We start from the raw sequence: 21,876 nt of genomic DNA on the forward strand, positions 1-21,876 counted from the left end.
AGGCCATTTTCTCTTATTAGTGTGCATTTTACACGTACAGCTCCTTTTAAGTATTGGAATACTTAGTCTGTTTTAAGATTTTGTAAAATTTACAGTTGGAAACTAGATTCACATACTTCTCTTACTTCTCTATGCCATTCTACTTTTACTCCAGAAAGAAGCACGTCTCCCTTCCCTACTCCCACCTATCCTCCTCCTACTAGTCTTTCAGAACTCAGCAGAGAAGTCGTCTTCTCCGGGAAGCCTCTCCTGACAACCCTCTCCTCCTGGACAGCCTGGAATTAGTGTCCCTCCCTGGTCCCCCATGTCCTGCCAGCACCCTCTGAACACTCGACCATAGCCCTTATTACACTACATTATAGTTGCCTCACCAGACAATAACCTTTGAGGAGAAGGATGGTGCTTTTTCTCTTGATTTCCCTAACACCCACAACAGCCCCTGGCATGTAATGGGTGCTCAGAAAGGGTCTGGGCATAGCCATTAACTCTCACATCACATTTATATTGTGTGTCAAGGGACACCTGACTAAACTTGAGTAATAAGTAACTGTCCTGTGTGTAAGGGGTTCTACTCTTCACTTTAAGAGTAATGGGTTACTTTTAAATATAATAACTAAATAGAGAGTTAGACATCTTATTTTAGGAAGTTTACTGGCATTGTCTTCTTACTCTTTTAAAAAGGTTCTAGCCAATTTATTTTTGTGTGACCTAAGTTTTGTAATTATATTTGTGATTGTTTAATCCTAGATTTTGCTTTTGTTGCTAATCAGTCATCTTTCCTTTTTTCTCTCTCGGTCCAGCTCCAACAGAGGCTACTGTGCACCCACATCTAGGTAAGTGTTTAAATCCCCTGTGTCACTAGCCTTAGTACTAGATCTTCCCGTCTCACTCCTCCGGCTATGTGGGCGATGATATAGAGGTGAGGAAACTCTCTGCCCTGTCTGATTTGCTAATAATTCATTGAAACTAGACTCAGGTCCAGATTATGCTTGAACATAGGACCTCAACAAGGAGGCCATCGTGCTGCCCAGCTGAGGGCTAATGGAAGCACTTCCAAACCAGTCTGTTAGTACGTTCATCCCTGGAGCCTGTTGTGTGGGCCCTTTGACAGAGTGTTCTAAGGCTGAATTTTCCCCAGTGTTCCAGCATGAATAGAACACAGAGGCAATGGGAAAGGAGCTGTGAGTGCAGAGGAATTCAGGTCATTTTAAAGGTGAGATTTCTGCTCCAATTAGTACTGGGTTGTAAAAATAAATAGCTTGGTTATTTCTTCACAAACTGAAATACGAGTATTTAAATAACCGTCTGCTTTGCTGAATGGCACCACGTAACGTTACCATCACTCATGTTTCTCATGCTTAGTGGCCCGCAGTTCTTGAGGCAGGGTTATGTAGTGGGTAAGAGTACGATTTCTGGAGCCAAACTGCCTCATCTCTCCTTTACTTCTTGCTAGGCATGTGACACTGAGCAAGTTACTTAACCTCTCTGTGCCTCAGTTTCTGCATTTGTAAAATGGAAGTAATACTAGTACCTACCCTCTAGGGTGGTTATGAGAATGAAATGAATTCATATTTATAAAATGTATAGTCAATGATGTAACAGTGTTTGGAAATAAATACATGAACAAATAACCATTAAAGTCTACTCATGCCTTTGTAAAATATTCTCTAGAAAACAAATGATCTTTAAGAGTTAAATTTGTCATTTTTTTTCAGTGAAGACTTATTTTAAAAGCAGTTTCCTACACTATACTATTTAACGAGAATGAAAAGAAGTCATTCTAGTTGGCTCCAGCCTTTTCAGATGGCTCACTGTGGGACTTGCAGATTGCTTAGTTATTTGTCTCTTGGGCTTTTCCTTTCAACCTATAAACCCAATTAGTTTATTTTTCTCTTTGGAAAATCTGCCTTGAAAAGCTCTACTTTTATGTAATGCTACAGCTTGGGGCTCCTCTTCTTTGGCAGACAAACATAAGAGCTTAGAAGCATGCCTTCTGGCAGCGGAGGCAGGCTGGTGACCCACAGTGGCCCGCCCGAGTCTCAGCCTGGTTGGGTGTTTGAGAGAGCTGTACCCTGTGGGCATGTCAGGCACTGCGTCTGATTGCTCAGAGGAATCATTAAATCACTCCCATGCACAGAATGTATCACCGCGTTTTCTCCAGTGTAAGTCCATATTTTCCCTGTTATCATGCTGAAGGCTTTGCGTCTAAGAAGGCATTCCTTTCAGTCCATGCTGATTCCCTGGTTCCCTGGACTTGATGTGCTTTCCTGGTATGAAGAGGGCAAGGATGGCTATAGGTGACGATGTCACCAAAGAGAATTTGGAAGTATACTTCCCAATATTTTAATTACCAGTGAGTGCAGTGAATTATATTTGAGTGAGCCAAAAAAAAAAAAAAAAAAAAAAAGGTAAAATGCCACTTTTAGAAAAAAATTTATTTTGTTAATCAGATCATATTTTAATTTTTCCAAAAAGCATGTGTAAACTAGTTCAAACAAAATTGTATAGGCCCAGACAATTTATATTAACTGAAACAAACTTCCCAAGCAAACCATGGGAATCAGATGAGAGAGTTTTTAAGCACTAAATTCATTTTTTCCACCTTGAGTAGAAACAATTATTGTTTCTCACAGAACCTTAAAGACGAGCTCACTTCCATTGGAGCTGGCCCTGAAATTGTTTTTACTCATCCACCCTCTATTCGGCGGGAATGATATACTCCACCATTTATAAAAACATGCTTTGCTCTAGCTGCCCAAAGTTCTTCTAGAGCTTAAAAATGGGTATTTAATATACTCTCAAGTGTAGTGATAACATATTGAAAACTATGGATGGTTACCTGGCATTCCTCCTGACTTCTAACATGACTTTACTTTACTTGGGAGTTTTACTTATTCATGTAGGTAATTTCTCCTGTGCAGCTCTGAGGGAAAAAAATCTTAATAATTTGAAACACATTAAATAAAAAATGAGTGAATATAGGGAATGAGAGAAAGCAAGTGAGGGCAAGAGGGATAGTAGGAAAGGGGAGAGGAAATAGGTTAGTAACATGTCAGCAACAAGAACTGACAACAAATAGCCGGAATGTTCTGTCCCCTTCTATACTTTAAAGCGAGTTAGAAGTGAATCTGGTCTGGATGTGTCAGTCTATGAGAGGCACATCTTGTGTGGCCTCTCCCTACAGGTTGCGTTAGTGCGTGAGTGCTGACTGTGGCCTTCTGCCTTTCCTGGCTGGTGACCCTTTCGTAGGGTTTCTCTTTGGAGGCTCTGGTTTCCAGATTTCTAAGTATCTGACAGCAGAGCCTTTATACTTGTCCCTTAGTAGTTTAGGGGCAAAGCAAATAGAATCAACTGCTCATCTAAAATTCAGTTTTAATTTGAAATACTGTTATTTCTCATAAAAGCAGCACATTGATCCTTCTGTGTCGCTAAATCTATTGTTTGCTATAATTCTTTTCTAAATACATTTTTTCCTTTTAGCTGAAATACATAGTGACAGTATTATCCTACGAGATGACTTTGATTCCTACCACGAACTAGAATTGAATCCAACTATATGGTAAGTTACAGGAATATACTCACTTAGACTTTCTTAATGCAAAAAAAAAAAAAAGGTAATGCTGATGCTCCCTTGGAGCAGTTACATAAAGTTAAATTGGTCTTTAGCACTAAGGTATCAGTGAGAATTGTTCACCTAGGGACTTGGGCTTAATGCAGATGACATAAGGTGTATTTCTTGACGTAAGAACTGAATTTAGGTGCCCCTCAAAACCATGGGTGTGGTTAGACCTTTTTTTCAGTTATACTAGTTCTTTACCTAGAAAACATTAAGTTTTCATGTGTCTAAATATTGTACTTATGCCAAGCAAAAGAAGGGAAGTGGTTTATCTGAAATGACAGATGATTTCGGTCATACTTTCCAATAACGTCTAAGTCATTGGGTCACCTCATTATACTCCAATCTCTCCTTCAAATGCTGTTTTGGTGCAACTCTGAGATTTTTGAGGGCAAAGAAATAATGAACCAAAACTCATTTGTGAAAAACTTGTTGAATACATAAATGAATGCATGAATTTGCTGGCAATTGTTGTATTTTTGCTGACTTCAAAGAAATAAGTCTGTTGACCCAGAGCTGCAATCAATGTGCGCAATTTGAGGGGATATCTGAATGTGGATTTTGTGTGATACCAAATGTTTTTGTATACATAATTAAGAGTTCAAGATAACGTAGAAGTTTGAATGTAAACTTCCAAGTTGTAACCAAAGTCCCAGCACTACTCAAGACTAGAAAGAGACTAACCATTTCATCCTCAAATGTCAGCATATGATATCCATTTCTGTCTTTGTTTATTTTTACTATTCAACAAATATGAAGCAATAATTATTTAGATAGTAAATTTAAAATGGGTATGGTTCCTTCTCTCAAGTAGTTTATAGTTTAGTAGAGGAGACACTAAAAACATATTTTTTATTTATTTATTTATTTTTTAAAATTTATTGGGGTGACAATTGTTAGTAAAATTACATAGATTTCAGGTGTACAATTCTGTATTACATCATCTATAAATCCCATTGTGTGTTCACCACCCAGAGTCAGTTTTCCTTCCATCACCATATATTTGATCCCCCTTACCCTCATCTCCCACCCCCCACCTATTTTTTAAAGGCTTATATACTCCAGCATAGAAATTCTTCAGTGTAATAGAGGGTACAGATAACATACTGTAGTTCCATAAAAAGAGGTGACCCTGGTGGGAGTTTCTTGGAGAAAGTGGCACTTGGCCTGAGAGCCAAAGATGAAATATAGATATCGAGTATTGGTGCTTTAATACTAGACAGAGGAATGTCTTATGTCTTTTCTAGAAAGAAATATAGATCTATAGTATAAATATATTTTAAAAGTCAAACCAGACAGAGTCATAAAGTCTCATAATTTATATGCCATTTGCAGAAACAATCTATCAACAAAATTTCACTTCCCTATGAACATAACCTAAATATAAATTTCTTAAAATAAATTGAAAATCTTTATTAAGAAAAGGCAAAAAAATATTTCTAAGCACTGCTTTTACCCAGGAAAAATGCTCTATTTCTCCTGACATTTGGCTTTTTAATATTCCATTAATTTAAATGTTATCAGATGATTTGTTTCTTTCAAGGCAAGTTCATTTTTGTCAAGCTAATTCATTTTCTTCAGTGACTTTTCTTGACAAATACAAAATGTGACTTTTATGTGGTTCAAATTCAGTTGTTTTTTAAAATCAATAAAATGTGATTGATTTTTGCATCACCCATTTTCATGACTGATCTAAGCTTTCTTGGCCAAAGTTATGGATTTTATGTCCCTTTTACTTAAGCTATGGTTTTTCCTGCTTTTTTAAAAAACCTTTTATTAACTTTAAAAAGCCATGTACTCCTGTTTTCTATCAAATATGCTTCAGAGTAATTTTAGTTTATCCCTTTTGCCACCATTTCACCTAGCCTTTTTAAGATTTAAAAAACAAAAACAAAAAAGAACTGTGAAACTCTCATCATTTGAGAGATGACTTTGTTGAACAAAAGATATCAGGGGTTCTGAGGTCCAGCCAGTGTGATTTGACTCTTGAGCTAGGCACTTGCAAGCTGGGTACCTTGAAAAAAGCAGAAAGCTTTGCTTCACCTCTTGGAGCCCCATTGTCTTGTCAGTAAGAGTGAGACTAATACTGTCCTCACAGCACCGTTTTAAAGTGTGATAAGCTTGGAAATGTTGGGCAGCCTGCCCGGTGTATTGCAGGTAATCAATGCAAGTTAGTTCCCGCCCTCCCCCCTCCCTCCCTTCCTCCCTCCCTCCCTTGTTCCCTCCCTCCTTCTCTCTCTCTCTCCCCCCTTCCCTACTTTTCTCTCTTTCCCCCTCCCTCTCTTCCTTCCTTCCTCCCTCCCTCCCTCCCTTCTTTCCTTCTTTCTTCCCTTCCTTCCTTCCTTTCTCTCTCTCTCCCCCTTCCCCTCCCTTGTTCTCCTCTGTCTTCCTTCCCCCCCTTCCCTTTTCTTCTTCCCTCCCTTCCTGCTTCCCTCCCTCCTTTCCTTTCTTCCTCCTATGGTGTATCTAAACATTGGTTTTCTCATCTCCTCTAAGCCCAGATATGAACAAAAATCATTCTTATTAAAATAATCTTCAGCTAGTTTATTTAAATGAGTCCCCATATCTTCTCTCATTGCATTTGGATAAAAAATAGACATCAATTTAAATATGTCTGTATTATATAATATATGAAATATAATGAAAATATATCATGGAAGAATCATAGAGAAGGGGAAAAGGAGGGTATTGGATGCCTTAAACCCCTTAAAAATAGACATAAACTCCCTAAAGTCAGAAACCAGCACCCAGTAAAATCAAGTATCTCAGAAAACATTTTCAATAAAGTAACAAAGCCAAATTTGTTTTGTAACCTCATAGATAGTTTTCTCTCTCCTGACATCTCTGTTTTCTTGGTACATCAATTGGCATATGAGTTTTGTCCCTTATGACATTGTCTTTGCATGTCTTTACTCCCACTGAACTGGAAACCACTGGGCAACTTGGTGGCAGTGTGGGAAGGAGAATCCTTGCAGACAAGACCAGAACTCGGAGCTGCTGCCACACGACATCAGACAGAAGCGGGGTGTGGTGTGCTGCTTTGGGCCAAACCCCCAGGACTAAAGATATCACTTGATAATTCTCCACAAGAGAAAAATGTGCTACTTTTAGGAGCATGTTTCTTCCACAAAGTTCAAAAAGCATCATATCCATTATTTAGTTTGTAATTTTTAAGGACAAGCAAAAAGAGAAATTAAGAAACTAAGGTCATGTTGGTGCAATGATGGAAAGGTAGATCAGTTTAAAAGTTAACCACTCATAACGTATTTACTTCCATTAACTTTAGCTAATGAATCAACTTTTCTTTCCCTCCATTTCATGTAGTTCTTGGTATCCAAGTTTCTTATCTCATGCACAAATGACTGTACATAAAAATAAGCAACACCAAACCATATTACTATTATTATGAATGACTATAACAGCCAGGTTACTATTCTAACTATGTGACAGCAGTTGGAATAGAAGCAAGAAACTTTTTTACATCAACTCGATATTGAATGTATGAATATACTGTCTATCTACTTAGTTTAAATACTAGAGTTGATTTAAAATTAATAAATGTACTTGGTGAAAAGTTCAAGAATATAAGAAAATAATAAAAGTAAGCCTTCTTCCCACACTACATCTATAATCCCTTCCTCCAGAGGCAACAACTGTAACAGTTTCTGCCAGTCTTTCCAAAATTGTTTATGCTTACACATACTCGTATACAGCAGTTGTGAATCCTGTTCACAAACCTGGGTATCAGAGAAATAAAACTTCCTATATTCTTTCATAACCCAACTTAATTTCGTCGTATTGTCTCCCTTCTACCAGTGGTGGAAACTTAATTTCAGTCCGTTTTAGCTTGCCCTCTCCCACGTTTCTGATGTTGCAACTGAGATTCAGAGAACTTCCTCACAAGCAGGGGAGGTGGAGCTGTACCTCTGGTCCCCTGGTCCTCTGTGCCTGCAGATACCCACCAAGTCCTCCCTAGTCCAGCTAGTCGTTAGTGACTGGCCCGCACAGGTCGCCGTCATCCGCCCTAATCGCTCCCTCAGGGCAGTGGCTCTGTTTTGAGACCTGCTTGATGGCATGGAAACTGTTCTGCTCCTGGCCCTGGGCCCTGGGTGTCTGTGATGCCATGCTCTGGTGTGCCGTCATGCAGCTGTGGTCCTTCTGCCTGCCGGAGATGCAAAGGATAGAGCCCTGCTGCTTTTCTGCCCCCTCTATTAGGGAAGTGGCCCTTTATTTCCCCATTCTCCCAGCTGGTTCTGATTGCTTTGTTTGAATGAGAGATGAGAAGTAAAGTTATAAGTGAACCACAGAACTCTACGGGAATACAGTGGCAGCTCAGGCTTGACAAGAACGAAGCTTCTCTTCTTTAACTTTGCCCTGATGCTGGACCACACACAGGTATACCTCTGGGCCACAACAGTAACTTCATCATTTCAAATGTGCCATTGAACCCAACGGGGTGAGAGAGCGTGTGGATGGAGCAACACCAATTTATCAGCACTGCTGACAGGTCCCCATTATCAAGTGTGCTCAGTATGATTGCACTACTGATACTGGAAGGGATCAGTGCATTCTTCCTCATATATAGAGAGACAGCCCTCCAACCAAAAACAAAACAAAAGTGGGAAGAAAAACATCATGTAACTAAATTTAGAAGGAATGTAAGGACTTACATATATATATATATATATATATATATATATATATATATATATATATATATATATATTATTAAGGTTTATTGGGGTGACAATGGTTAGTGTAGTTACATAGATTTCAAGTATACGGTTCTGTAATACATCATCTACATATCACACTGTGTGTTCACCACCCAGAGTCAGTTCTCCTTCCATCACCATATATTTGATCCCATTTACCCTCATCTACCACCCTCCTCCCTTACTACCCTCTGGTAACCACTAAACTGTTGTGTGTGTCTATCAGTTTTTGTTTCATTCTTTCTTTGTTGGTGCAGCTGCTATGGAAGGCAGTGTGGCGCTTCCTCAAAAAATTAAGAATAGAATTACCATATGACCCAGCAACCCCTCTCCTGGGTATATACCCCCAAAACCTGAAAACATTTATCTGTAAAGATATATGTGCTCCGATGTTCATTGCAGCTTTATTTACGGTGGCCAAGACATGGAAACAACCAAAGTGTCCTTCGATAGCTGATTAAGAAGGTGTGGTATATATACACAAATACTATTTATCTCATTAATGTTCCACTTAAGCATCTACTACGTGTACACCAGCTACACTTTCGTAGTTCCTTTTTGTGAATTAAACTATTTTAGTATGATATAAACATTGCCACTATTTTATATAAATGGATAGAAACCTTGATTTTCTTATTAGAAACATGTACCTAGTAGTCCAAAACTCAAAACATCCCAGGTATCCATCCGCAGGAGAATGGATAAACTAGTGATACCTCCATAGAATGAGAAACTACACAGTAATAGAAAGGAATGAATTATTCACAATTGAAACAACATGGTTGAATCTCAAAAATATGTTGAAGGAAAGAAGCCAAGGCCAAAATAGTTCTTACTGTATGGTTCCACTTACATGAAATCTAGAGTAGGCAAAATTATATAAAATGATAGAAATTAGATAAATGGTTGTTTCAGAGATGGGGGGTTGACTGACAAGGGGCATGAGGAACTTTCTGGGGTGATGAACATGTTATATAGCTCAAGAGGGCATGGGTTACATAGATGTGTGCGTTTGTCAAAGCTTGAGATCTATGTATTTCAATGTGTGCAAATTTCCTCAATAAAAATTTTCAACAATAATAAGAAAAACAATGAGAAAAAATAAGATATAGAAGACATTTATGATTCATAACTTGGAATTACAGAGAGTTCAGAGAGAGACAGAGTTAAAGAAACTAAAAAGTGAATGACTACTTAAAAACGATTCAAATTTCCTTAAGAAGTGTCTTTACCCTCCAAGCAATTACAAAGTCAAGAAGGAATTTCTGTTTTGCTTAATGGATTATCCCTTTAATGTTTGTTTTCTGAAGATCACAGAAGGAATCAGAGTTATAATATCATGAAGCTCTGATGTCCTAGTGGGAAACGTGGGACTGTTAGAAAACATGATGATAAATGGCAAGTAGATGACAACAGATGTTTCCCCTCCAGCATAATAATAATAGCAGAGATGTCCTATTCAGCAGAGATCAGGGAAGAGGAGTCATTTCTCAGAAGAAGCATCTTAGATGAGTAAGTTGTGGTGCCGACAAGGATACAAGACATCAAGAAGAAAGACGCAAATGAAGTTGTTTCAGATTCTATGGTATGTGAAGGCCTCTGTCGATTGGTTTATCATACAGAAAGGCCCACAATTTATAGCTAAGGAAGCTAAAGCCATGGCTGGCTGGCATTCCATACGATTGCTTGAATCGAGAAAAGACAAGAATATTTCCATGTTTATATGTAGAAGATCCTACTACGGGATCAAGGAATTAGAGATCACAGACTCAGCTGTATCTGGTATTTTCTTGAAAATGCTAATTTATTGGAGCAATTATTCTGAAATGGAGCAAAAAAAGATTGGTGATTTGGCTTATTAAATAAAGTTCATTTTCTTTGGCAAAAATAATTGTCTGAACAAAGAACATAAAAAGACCAATATTTTGGGTTGAGGAGCGGAGTTGAGTTATTCTAGCTGGAGTTTTGTTCAGTGATGAATAGCTTAGTCCATAAGAGAAAAGAAGTCAAGCAAGCATTAACAGTACTTCATCATTCCTTAGTGTCTTGGACACCCCATAAGTAACAAAAACAGAGGGGACTCCATTTACTAGCCAAGTGAGAAAATCACAATGTAAGTGCAGTTTCCAGGTACTCAGAGAAAAGGAAGACTGGTGAACGGTGTCACTGGGGAAGGAACTAGATACAAGATCATCCACTTCGGCTCAGTGTCCAGCGGGTCTGTGGGCAGTAAGCCTGGGACACAGTGCTGGATGAAGGCGAGCGCTAGCCATGGACACCAAAGGTTCCACACCGCTGTGGAAAGATTGCCAAGGGATTGTTTTTGTAATGACGATCGCTTAGAAGACATAGGTCCTAATGGGCTTACCCAATGGAACATGTAGCATAAACCTTACATTTTTTCAAGAGCAAGTAACTGAGGGAGATTGTGAATAATGAGAAAAATCAGACAAAATAAATATTTTCTCTGATGACATACCTTTGCTAGAACCTCTAATATGTCAGTGTACTTTGGTGATGTGGAATTATAATTTGATGTATAGGGCTTTATGGTCCAGCATTCCAATCTTATGTGCATCTTTTTCTATGGTTTTTCTCATTTCCTCCCTCTTGACTTCTTCACCTCTTTTCAATATCTCTCATTTTCTCTTCTCCTTTGTTAATAACTTTGTTGCCTTATTACAAAACTCTCCCCTACCTTTCCTTTCTTGTTTTCTCCTCCTCCTCCCACTTTTCTTACCATGATGTAATTGCTTTGGGGAAAAAGCTTTACCTATGATAGAAATGTTAACCAGGTGTCCTACAAATAAAAGAAGGTGTGAATCGGGAGATACAGTATTTCCTTCTTTAATCTCTGCTTTAGATGACAGAAACAAGAGCTCAATCAGTAGAATTAAATGTCAAGTACATTGGAAACAAGTGAGAAAATACTTCTTCAAGCAGCATGTTGTGGAATTCACCATAGCAGGAGGTCAGACTATTGTGTGCAGTAGTAGCATATTAGAAGGGTTCTTTTTAACCCAAATTATATTCGTCGTTGTACCTGTTAACAAAGGAGAGATCAAATTTTTAAACTCCCTAGTGAAATAAGAAGAGTTTCCTTACCTTCCTTAGTGAGAAGTAATGAGAAAGAATGAGCTATAAATGGAGTTTGTCATTTTCACATTTAGAGCATGTGTTAGCTCCTTAGGAATAAGTCGTGACATCGTTGAAGGTGATATTATTCTGTCTCATAGAGTGAATGTTCCTTGCTGTTTTTTTCTAAAAATATTCCACATTTACAAAGAGAATAGGACTTTTTAAAAGCTTTTAAAACAGATTTTTTTCACAATACTTATGCCCTCTTTATTATAAAACATTGTCTCTTTATTATAAAATATGGTCAAAAGTTGAATGTTCTGGTTGTTGAGGTTTGAATGGAAAGTATAAGGAACTCCAGTGTGTCCAGAAGAAGTCAGCTGAGTGCCCTTCTACCAAATGACCCCCAGATCCCATTTATTATACTTTGGTGGCGTCCCCAGTCCCAGATCTGGCCTGGCCTTTCCAGCTCACACATCAGATTTTGTCAGCACATGCAGTGTGAGCTGGACCTGGGGGAAGAGACATGTTATTTTGGGGTCAAGAAATTGCAAGAGATTTTCTCTTCTTTTTTCGTCCATTTAAAAAATAATTTTTATGATCAGAAACAATATTAAAATTATTTTAATGTCTGCATTCAGAAATGCTGATCACTAGGCAATTGTGGCTCATAGCATGCCAGATTGCTTCTCCTGGGGATGAGTCCCAGGCACTGATTCCTTCAGAGGCAATAAATTATGGACAGATAATACAATGTCCTCAGTCTTAGGGACAAACGGCATGCATTTCAAATGAGAATTTGATGGTAACTGATTGTCAGTGAGTTTCCAGGTGATTAACTTGTTTCAGCAGAGTGCCTGACTAAAGGCTGAGCGAGTTCACTTTGAGCTAAAAAGAAGAATGAGCCATGTAATTAGATGGCTCTTGAGAAAATATTTCAATTATTTATTTATTGTTATCAGGATGATGTCACCATCAGCCATTCATAAATCTCCACCGGTGAGAAGGAGCCCAATTTTCACCTTAATCCTCCTTTCCTGCGTCACTGCAGTACGTGGGGACCCTGGATTCCAGGGACATTTTACTTTCACTTCCTCTGTGTCCCCGAATGGGTTCTCTGGCAGGTTCTCCAGCCTAATGATTTAAAAATCAGGATTAAAAACATGATTATACCTTCAGAAGTATACTATCTACAGCACAAATGTACATCACATATATTTCTTTATCCCAGACAGAAACAGCCACCTAAATAATAAAAAACAAAGATAGAGAATTGACACGGAAATAACTTTCAAACTGCCAAGGAGCTTGTTATAGTGAAAAACAAAACCTTGGTTCAAAGCATATTTTTTCTTTTTTTTTTTATGTTTATGGTTTGACCCTAGTTGTGTTGGTCAACAAGTACCTGCCTTTGTATTTACTGATTCTTTTATGTTTTTGTTAGTGAAAAAATGATAGCGTGTACATAATGATAGGTTGTACATAAGCAAAGGAATTTGAATTTGATTATGTACTCTGGTCTAGCGAATATATTCTTAACATTTTCTATGAAGTCCATGACATTTTTCTTATTTTTGTACATTTTCACTAGCAAAACAAAATCCTATTCTGTAAAAGAAGAAAAGAACATTTTAAGAAAAATCATTGTAGATTTTGAAAATAAACTGACAGTAAAAATGACAAACATTTTTTGAAATGCATATTGTTTTTGTAGAATTGGAGTTTCTTTTCTCTTCCTGGCTGCATCACAGAGGAGTGGCAAGTATCTTGGAAAAGGAGTGAGGGAACCTGAATTCTTGTCCTGTTCTATCATTTGTAAAATGAGGGGGTGATGAGACACAGGGATATTTCAGGTGCCCTCTAACTCAGATGTGCAACGATCTGTGAACTCTAGTATTAGATAAGCTTCATATGGGACCTAAGTGTGTCATAAATAGGTTCAGCAAGGGTTTAATAAATTCAGGCTTTGCATGGTCTTTGGGGATAGCAGGCATTTCTCTTAAAATGTCTTTTAATCATACTGTTCATGGCAGAATGTATTTTGAGGTGGGTGATTTGTATGACATGCCATGGTATTTGTCAGATTCTTATGTTCTGTTTCTCATATTGGGAAAAAGAAATATGGGGGGAAAGTTTTTCAGATAAGAGTAATATTCAGTATTACTTTTTCTATTAAGCAGAGAAGCAATTCATTTCTAATCCTTAGCCTTGGAGATCACATTCCTTTTTAAATGGGAAAACAAAAGTCTGTGTAACTGAATTATTTAAAACTTCCTTCTCTCCACCAATCTCTGAAGAATATGTTACCTAACTTTACAAAGCCCACCATTTTCCTGAGAAAATTCAATTGTGAGGCCACAGTTAAAATGTTAGGAACAATCAGCATTTTATTTCCCTCTGAACCTGAAAAAAAATGGACCTTTCATCATTCAGCAAATTGAACCCCGGTTCTTAGGAACTTGTACAACTTTTCCATAAGGAAAGAGTAGGATTTCAAACTACTAGTATTCTTCACAGAGAGCAAGCACCCTTTGAGGTTAAGTACCTACCTCTACTCAACCAAATTAAATTGTTAGACACAGAGGCATTCTGAGAAACAGAGGAGAATAGGACTTTTAAGAGCATCTAGGTATTGTTTTAAATTCTGGGGTGAGCCAGGAATTACTTTTCTTGGAATATGGATGTTTATTTACATCTGAAGGTTTTTTTAAACTCACCTTGTCTTTATGACAGAGATCACTTTCTTCTGGAAATCCATGACCACCAATTGCCCTTTGTACTGTCTGGTCTCCATCGAGATCATTGTGTTCATCATGAAATTATGATTGATCATTTTTTTATGATAATGGCATTCATGCGTCCTGTTGTACAGCGCTTAACTTTAATGATAGAAAAAATAATAGGAAGGTCATGGTATAGATTCACTATTAGGAAAGTCACCTTGATGGGCAGCACAGATTGTTAGGAAGATGAATAGAAATGAACATAATCATGGGAAAGTTAGTGGAGATAGGTCAGGCGGTAGACACTGAAGGATCACGATAATGCTTAGACCTTCCCAGAAACCAGTCTAAGAGCAGTAGGATTATTTTCCCAGTGACCCACTCTTGAATTGCTTCTTTACTCACTTTGTATATCCTTCCCCTCTCCTGCCCCCCAATAATATGCACTCCTGAAATCCTGCGATTTCCACCATATCCTAAACTGTCATGTCAGTGCTGATACACATAATCATTGTCAGGTGGTCATCTCCACTTGTCAGCGTAACCAGGGGCAGTCAGTTTCCAAGCCCTATAATTCTCTAGAGCTGTGCTTTCCAGTATGATAGCCACTCGTCACATATGATTCTTGAGCACTTGAAATGTGACTAGTTGGAATTGAGATGTGTTGCAAGTGTCAAATATACCCCACAATTTGAGGACTTAGTATGAAAAGAGAATGTAAACTATGTCATTAATAGTTTTATATTCATTACATCTTAAAATATAATTGGAATATATTGAGTTAAATAAAACATATCATTAAAATTAATTTTATCTTTTCCTTTTTTTTTAATGTAGCCATTAGGAAGTTGTAAATGACATGTGTCCCTCACATTACCTTTCTATTGAACAATGATCCTCTGGAGTGTACCCACTTTTCTCCATCTCCGCCTCACTTCAGGCACTATTATGTCTTACTTGTGTTACATCAGTAGCCCTGTCTTCTCTACCTGTAATCCATCATTGGCTAGAGTAATTTTCCTAAAAGTTGGATTTGTATCATGACTTTGGGAACAGAGTAATGGGAATTTGAATCCCAGTTCTATAACTTACTAACTGTAACTTTGAACAGTCATTTAACATTCTAAATCTCAGTTTTAACATCCTTCAAATGGGGATGAAAATAGAGGGAAGGGGTTTTACATAAATTGAGGCATTGTTTATAGAACTCCTGGTATGGTACCTGTTACTTGGTAAGCGCTGCATGAAGGCTTTCATGTACTGGTTCCCACGTTCCAGCCCCAGCCTTTGCCAGTCTTCTCCGTGTACCAATGTGGTGCTAGCCATACTAACTCACTGAAGTAGCAATTCTACTTGTGTGTCATCAGCTCTACATTCTTTGCGCCCTCTCACAGCTTCACCTTTCTTCCTTGCTTGGCTAACTCCTATTTCTCATTCAGGACCAATTCTGGGACCACCTCCTTTTGGAGCTTTCCCGTACTTTCTCAGTCTGAGTTAGGTACCATCACAACAAATATACTCCTGTTACAAGGAATGAGGAGCTATGGAAAATGTGACAGTTGTTGGAATTAGCAAGCCCTGGGTCCAATTGCAACTGTCAGCTTCACAGATGTATGACTTGAGCAAATGCTTAACTTCTCCGAAGTTCAGTTTTCTTATTAGTAAAATTAGTAAAATGAGGACACTGATAACTGTGTTATAGAAAGATTTTAATTGGCTGTGGTGTATCTGGCATATAATCGAATACAATAAATGGCTACTAGCATTGCATTGGCACCCTGTACTGAAACTGTGTGCTTGTTTCTCTGCCTTTCCTTCTGCAGTGTAAACACTGGTAAGAAAATGTCACTGGTTTATTGGTTTTTGTATCACTAAATCTCACAACAGTGCCGTAGGTTTTCAATACAAGTTCATTAATTACAAGAATGAATTAATGAATGATGAATGAATAAATAACACCGTTGGGAGCTGAGAATGGGTTGATTTGACCACCCAGAGGAATGGGCATTCAGATTTAAATTATAATAAATTATGTTGACAAACCTAGTCACACTGTGAGAAATTCAAGCAAAGGACATTTAAAAGACCTTGGCAGGAAGCTGACAGATTTGTTCTAATCCTTGGTGAAGCCATTGTACCTCCAAGTAATAGCAACCTAGTGAGGAATTCTAAATACTGATAATTCTAAATCTTTAAGTTTCAACAGGGTACAAGTGCCTTTATAAATTTTATTTTAAGTGTCTGGAGCTATACAGCACAATGAAGAAGAGAAAGGTCTAGAAGGATTGTTGAGACAAATGGGGAGAAGGGCTATGTCTGCTTACTTTTGCTTGTGTTTATTGGTTTTTTTAACTCCTGTTATTCCACAAAAATGAAGTGGTTCTCCAAACACATCAAACATCTGTTGTCTATTTTCACTGGTTCCCTAATGCCAGGTTGTAAGCCTCCTATGTTAGAATCGCCTTTAAACAATATGCAGTTATCTAGGCTGCACCTGAATCCTATTCAATCAAAACTATGGGGAAAGAGGAGCTGTAACACGTATAGTTTATAGAAATATTATTTTCCTGATATACAGGATTTGGGGACAGCTAATTAATATTTATAGATGGAATAATTGTTAATGGAATTCCAACATTTGGCCTTGGACTTCACATCAATAGTGATGCTTTTAGTTTAGAGTTACTGGAGGAATGTGGCAGGTAGCCATTGTGAGGTTTAAACATTCTTCTAATTATTTTCCATCAAAATTGCTGTTTCTCTCAATCCACTTCACAATGACTTGGAAGCCAAATAATCCTCATCTATCACTAAGTAAGAACCCCACTAATTTTTGTGCTCCTTCTCTGTACTTTTATCATAATCACACTTCTTGGAAAAAAAATAACGTATAGTTTTAAAAAATAGAAAAACAGTAGTAGGAAGTTCATGTAATAAGTTCTCTGTTTGAAAGTAAAAGAAAACCTAATATACCAGTTCTGGATGAAAATGGTGGAAATCAATAATAATGATAGTAATAGTAATAATAGCTCACACACTAACACTTACTTACAATATGCTTGCTATGTGCCAGGCACTATTCTAAGTGCCTTAGACCTCAGGCCTTCATAATAGTTCTATTTATGATGTTGCCTTATATTCATTCATTCATTCATTCATTTATTCAAATAATATTTATGGAATACACCATACAAGGAATAAAATGGTGAACAAGAGACATGTTTGTTGCGCTTATGAAGCTACTACTATATCCCTTCTAATGTCAAGAACATTTATTAGGATCTTCTCACAAGAGAAGATTTAAATCACCTACTGAGATTTCTGATGCTAGCATTTTAATTCCATACCAGAAATTGTTCTCTGTTTATTCTAAAAAAAACAAAAAAAATATTAAAGATTCTTGACATTGCTATCTCCTGGTATGGGAACACAGCTCAAAAGATTAGAATAGTAACAATCATTTATTCCATGCAGTATACGTATACGAAATACATTTATTTGCCAAGCTTTTGCCAAATGTGCTTCTGCATCTAGGCTTTATGGGTTACCTCGTGTATTTTCACACTTTTGTCTTCCTCCTTGAATGGGGGCTTCTACTCCCTCTTTCTCTGAAATTAGCAAATAGCTGAAAGGGCGTAATACAGTTATCTGCAAAACAAAGGGCATCGTGCCCTTTCCACATGTTTGGCACCTGGAATGTGAAAGTCTTTGAAAATGTTCTTTCTGCATGAAATACAGCTCTCATGTGGTTTGAGGTTCAGACAGAGGAAACAGATCTATCTTTCCTCATGTTAGGTATGTAATGATTGTAGGTTGAAATGTCACGATGCAGAACATTGTAACTGTTACTGCAAATATGCAAAGTCAAATCCAGAATATTCATAACTTTAATTTCTAGTAAAAACATGAATTAGAGATCCTGTCCTAAGGATTTATTAACCACTTCATTTTACAGTAATAAAGAAAGCAGCTAATTAAATTATTTGCAAGATTAATGTATTAATTCAGTATCCAAACTTTGCTTGAATTAGAATGTGTGTATTTCATATTAATATGTGGATTAAATATAATCTGATTCCATTATATTTAACATGGTATATTTTGTAGATATGCAAATTTAATACCACCTGCCATTATTACTTACTATGGGATTGGTTCTGTACTCTGTGTTTTATGTACACTCTCTCATTTAATCCTCACAATGACTATGTGACATTTAGGTTAGTATTATTATCCTCATTTTGCAAGTGAGAAAACTAAAACTTTGGGGGGTTATGTAACTTACCCATTATTGCAAATGACTGAAAGAACTGGGATTTAAATTGAAGTCTTTCTGGTTTCATGGTTCGTTAACTTGTCACAATACAAAATACCATTACTTTCCTCAAATGTTGATTTGAACTGTATAGCAGTAACTATTCCATCTTTCCTTACCTGAGCAATAGACCCCTTTGTGATACTTAGTACTCAGACTAGGGATGCTTTCTGTGTTCCCACAGGGTTGAATGTAGCAACTGCGAGACTGGAGAACAGTGTGGTGCAATTATGCATGGCAATGCCGTCACCTTCTGTGAGCCATATGGTCCCCGAGAACTGGTAAGTCCATGCCATTTATGTCCAGGGTTCAAATACGTTGTCTTTACTGAGCTTTATGTCAACAAAAGGTTCTCTTATGCTCTTACAGTTCAGATGAAAATCTGCAATATTATTGACATTATGAGTTCTGTTACAAAATATCTCAAAATTGGGAGCAGTGATTTTATGGTTTTTTTCAAATGTAAAAATAAAGAATTCAGTAATGAAATTGGAAGCATCGCTAGATCTCATTAAACATGGTGTATCATTATGATTAGATGGTTTTTTTAAAATATGGGTATGATATGTGATGTATATATATAACATATATTTACATATATTTGAATAATTTATGACTTTATAAGTTCCTATATAAAGCTTTATTTCCAAACTTCTTATTTTCTCCTGGCAAGCCAGAAATGTTAAGTGAGCAGTTGTGTTACATTATCTTTAAACTTTGTTTCCTAACCACAGAGGAACCATAATGATTTAAAAAAAGAACTGAAAGAACACACTGAATAAGCCAGTTTTTTAAATTTTTTGGTGTATACCAAATTTTTCAGTAGCGATTTACTTTCCTTTAGTTTACACTGATTGGACTTTGCTTGGCCAAGATAAATTCTTGGACTGTATGTAAATTGAAACTTGAGCATTCCAAATTGAAAGCAGTGAAAGCACTAGCCGTCAGCATGTGGCTGATGAGCCTTTTGTTGTTGCGTGGTACTTCTTTCTGACATGAAGATTACATTCATGTCACATTCTTAAAAAATGATTTAAAAGCAATTGTTACATTATCCTGGCTCAATTTATTTACACCTAATACTCTTCTCACAACATCTCTTATGCTTTGCTTTGCTGCTTTTCGACTTGAACTTCAATGCTTCTCCTTTTCTCTCCCACATCTTCCTGTTCATGGGGCTTTTAGTAACAAGTTGTATTTTTCACCCCTATGTCACACATAATGTTTCAAATTCATTAACTTTAAAAGTGGTCAAAAGACTGATTTACACAGTAAAAAAGGGGTGGGGGAACCCTAGCTAGGCAATTAAAAGAAGATTTAGTTATCAAAATGTGAAAGTCAATTAATTTTTATAACACGGTTCTTATTTTTTGCTACTTGAATACCCCCTTCACGGCAGTGGATACATTTAATTTATTAAAGATAACGAGCTTCAGAACATTGATAAATGGAAGAGTTTTAGTTGAAATTAGAACACAAACAGAATTAATTGGATGCAAATTAAAATAATAGGTGCTCATAATTCAAGTTTCACAAGGTGTTACAGTAGTCCTGCAGACGAATGTGACTCTGGTAGTGAAGTTCTTGAAAAAATAGATTTGCTAGTACATTGTAAATAATGTACCATGACTGAATTAATTATCTATAAACCTTAAAACAAAATTAATTTTTTGCCGTAGTTAATTGAGCTTAGATATATACATGCCTATTTTAGAATGTTCTCCCATTCAGTAATATTTCTGGAAACACTTGGGAAATTCTTTTTTGTTTCTACTGATTAATAGGAAATGCACATATCTAAGAATATAATGCCAAAATTCATATTTGAATAGCATAAAAACTAAAGTATCTAGTTTATTTGATCCCATGTATATTTAACCCTGATTGTCTCACTATATCCTAGTTTGTTTAGCATTAGAGTTTATATACCCAATGGGCTAGTTTTGAGTTGTATTATATCATTAATGTGAGATTAGCCTTTCAACTGAAAAGGAAAACATTAAAAATAATTATCTGACAAAAGAAAAAAAGCATATGAAGATTTATATTCCCATCATAAGTACTTCCCTAAGATAAATTGTGTTGTGACTCAAAGGAAGTAGAATGAAGATACATTAACAAAGATAGGGATGACAGTCACATTTTACAGTGGCAACTTTTAATTTTCAATAATTTTTATACTGTATTGGTGCCCCAGGAGCAAAAATATATATTTTACCCAAGTTGTCTTTACAGAAGACAGATCAATCAAATGAAAAGTGAGGAATTCACTTGTCATTTAACATGCTGTTATGTTTACTAAAATTCAAATATTTGCGTGGTATTTCAAAACTGAATCCAGTCAACACTGTTATACATGAGAATGATGATGAAAGTTATCAGCCCCCAAACTTTAAAAAAAATATAGCTTCTTATTTTTCATAAATCCAGTTGTTACTGAAGTTGTGAAACAAAGAACCTTACTAGGCTAATGTTTTATCTTTTAAAAGGAAAAAAGAGCATCTTCATTTTGTGAATTTCGTTAAATGGCCATTTAATTGCAATAAAAGCCAAGGTTCGTGAGAGGTGGCATCACCTATGTCATGAGTACATTACGTATTTGTTTCCACTGCTACTGTGCTATGCAGCCCTCACATGTTTTATTTATCTCTGTGAAGTCTCCATATTTCAGGTCGTGGCAGCTAACTTTCTTCATTTAGCTAGTCCGAAATGAAGTTAGTGAGGAACACATTTACCCACTCCTGTAAGAGAAAATGTGCTCTCGGAGTTTTAAACAAAATAAGTTATGTTACCCTCCATTTTTAAAAAAGAAATTGTTTGTTGAGTTATTCTTACCTATTTGAAAATGCGTTTTAGTAACCAGGGTGGGCTTGGGCTTAAACAGGATCTAACCCAATAAAAATTTGCAGGGAAGAGGTACGGAATGGACAGCCTCAGCCTGCAGTGAATCCTTCAGATTCATCTAGTGATTATTCTGATTTTCTATGGTTTGGAATCTATTTGATCATTTAAGAACACTGAGGTTTTATAGGGAAAAAGTTCTCTGTCAGACATTCATAGATGCTGTATTGTTTGACAAAAGCCCTTTAAGAGGTCCTTTAGTTTTCAGAATGTCAGATATAAAGGCTTAATAACTTTGCAGATTAAAATTACATATTTGAACTCAACAATAATAAAGAATTTATAATACCCAAAGGAAAAATATAGGTGAATAGATTTTATAGGCAATGCTTCTTGTTATTTTTTTCTCTTCCTCTTTCCTATTCTTTTTTGTAGCTGACAATTTTACTAATAAATTAAATGAGTAAAGGTAAAGAAATGAGAGTCAACCATTCTACCAATCCTTAGCTTTCCTGGTGGAAAAATAAAAGTGGAATCAATGACTAACCAAAGTTTTGATCACCTTCAGTTAGCGCATGTAATTTGAAA

General features: G+C 36.7%; 1 protein-coding gene across 4 annotated transcripts in view; it reads left to right on the forward strand.

Moving 5' to 3' along the window:
- RELN (reelin) overlaps positions 1-21,876 on the forward strand; it is a 502,053-nt gene that overhangs the window by 238,218 nt on the left and 241,959 nt on the right. For all 4 annotated transcript variants that reach the window (XM_074340625.1, XM_074340624.1, XM_074340623.1 and 1 more), the window contains exons 5-7: positions 801-833; positions 3,481-3,559; positions 18,632-18,728. In XM_074340625.1, the coding sequence (XP_074196726.1) occupies positions 801-833; positions 3,481-3,559; positions 18,632-18,728 (209 nt within the window). The remainder of the gene's footprint in view (positions 1-800; positions 834-3,480; positions 3,560-18,631; positions 18,729-21,876) is intronic.

This window comes from Rhinolophus sinicus, linkage group LG09 (genome assembly GCF_036562045.2).
Source record: "Rhinolophus sinicus isolate RSC01 linkage group LG09, ASM3656204v1, whole genome shotgun sequence".
Classification (NCBI taxonomy): Eukaryota; Metazoa; Chordata; class Mammalia; order Chiroptera; family Rhinolophidae; genus Rhinolophus; species Rhinolophus sinicus.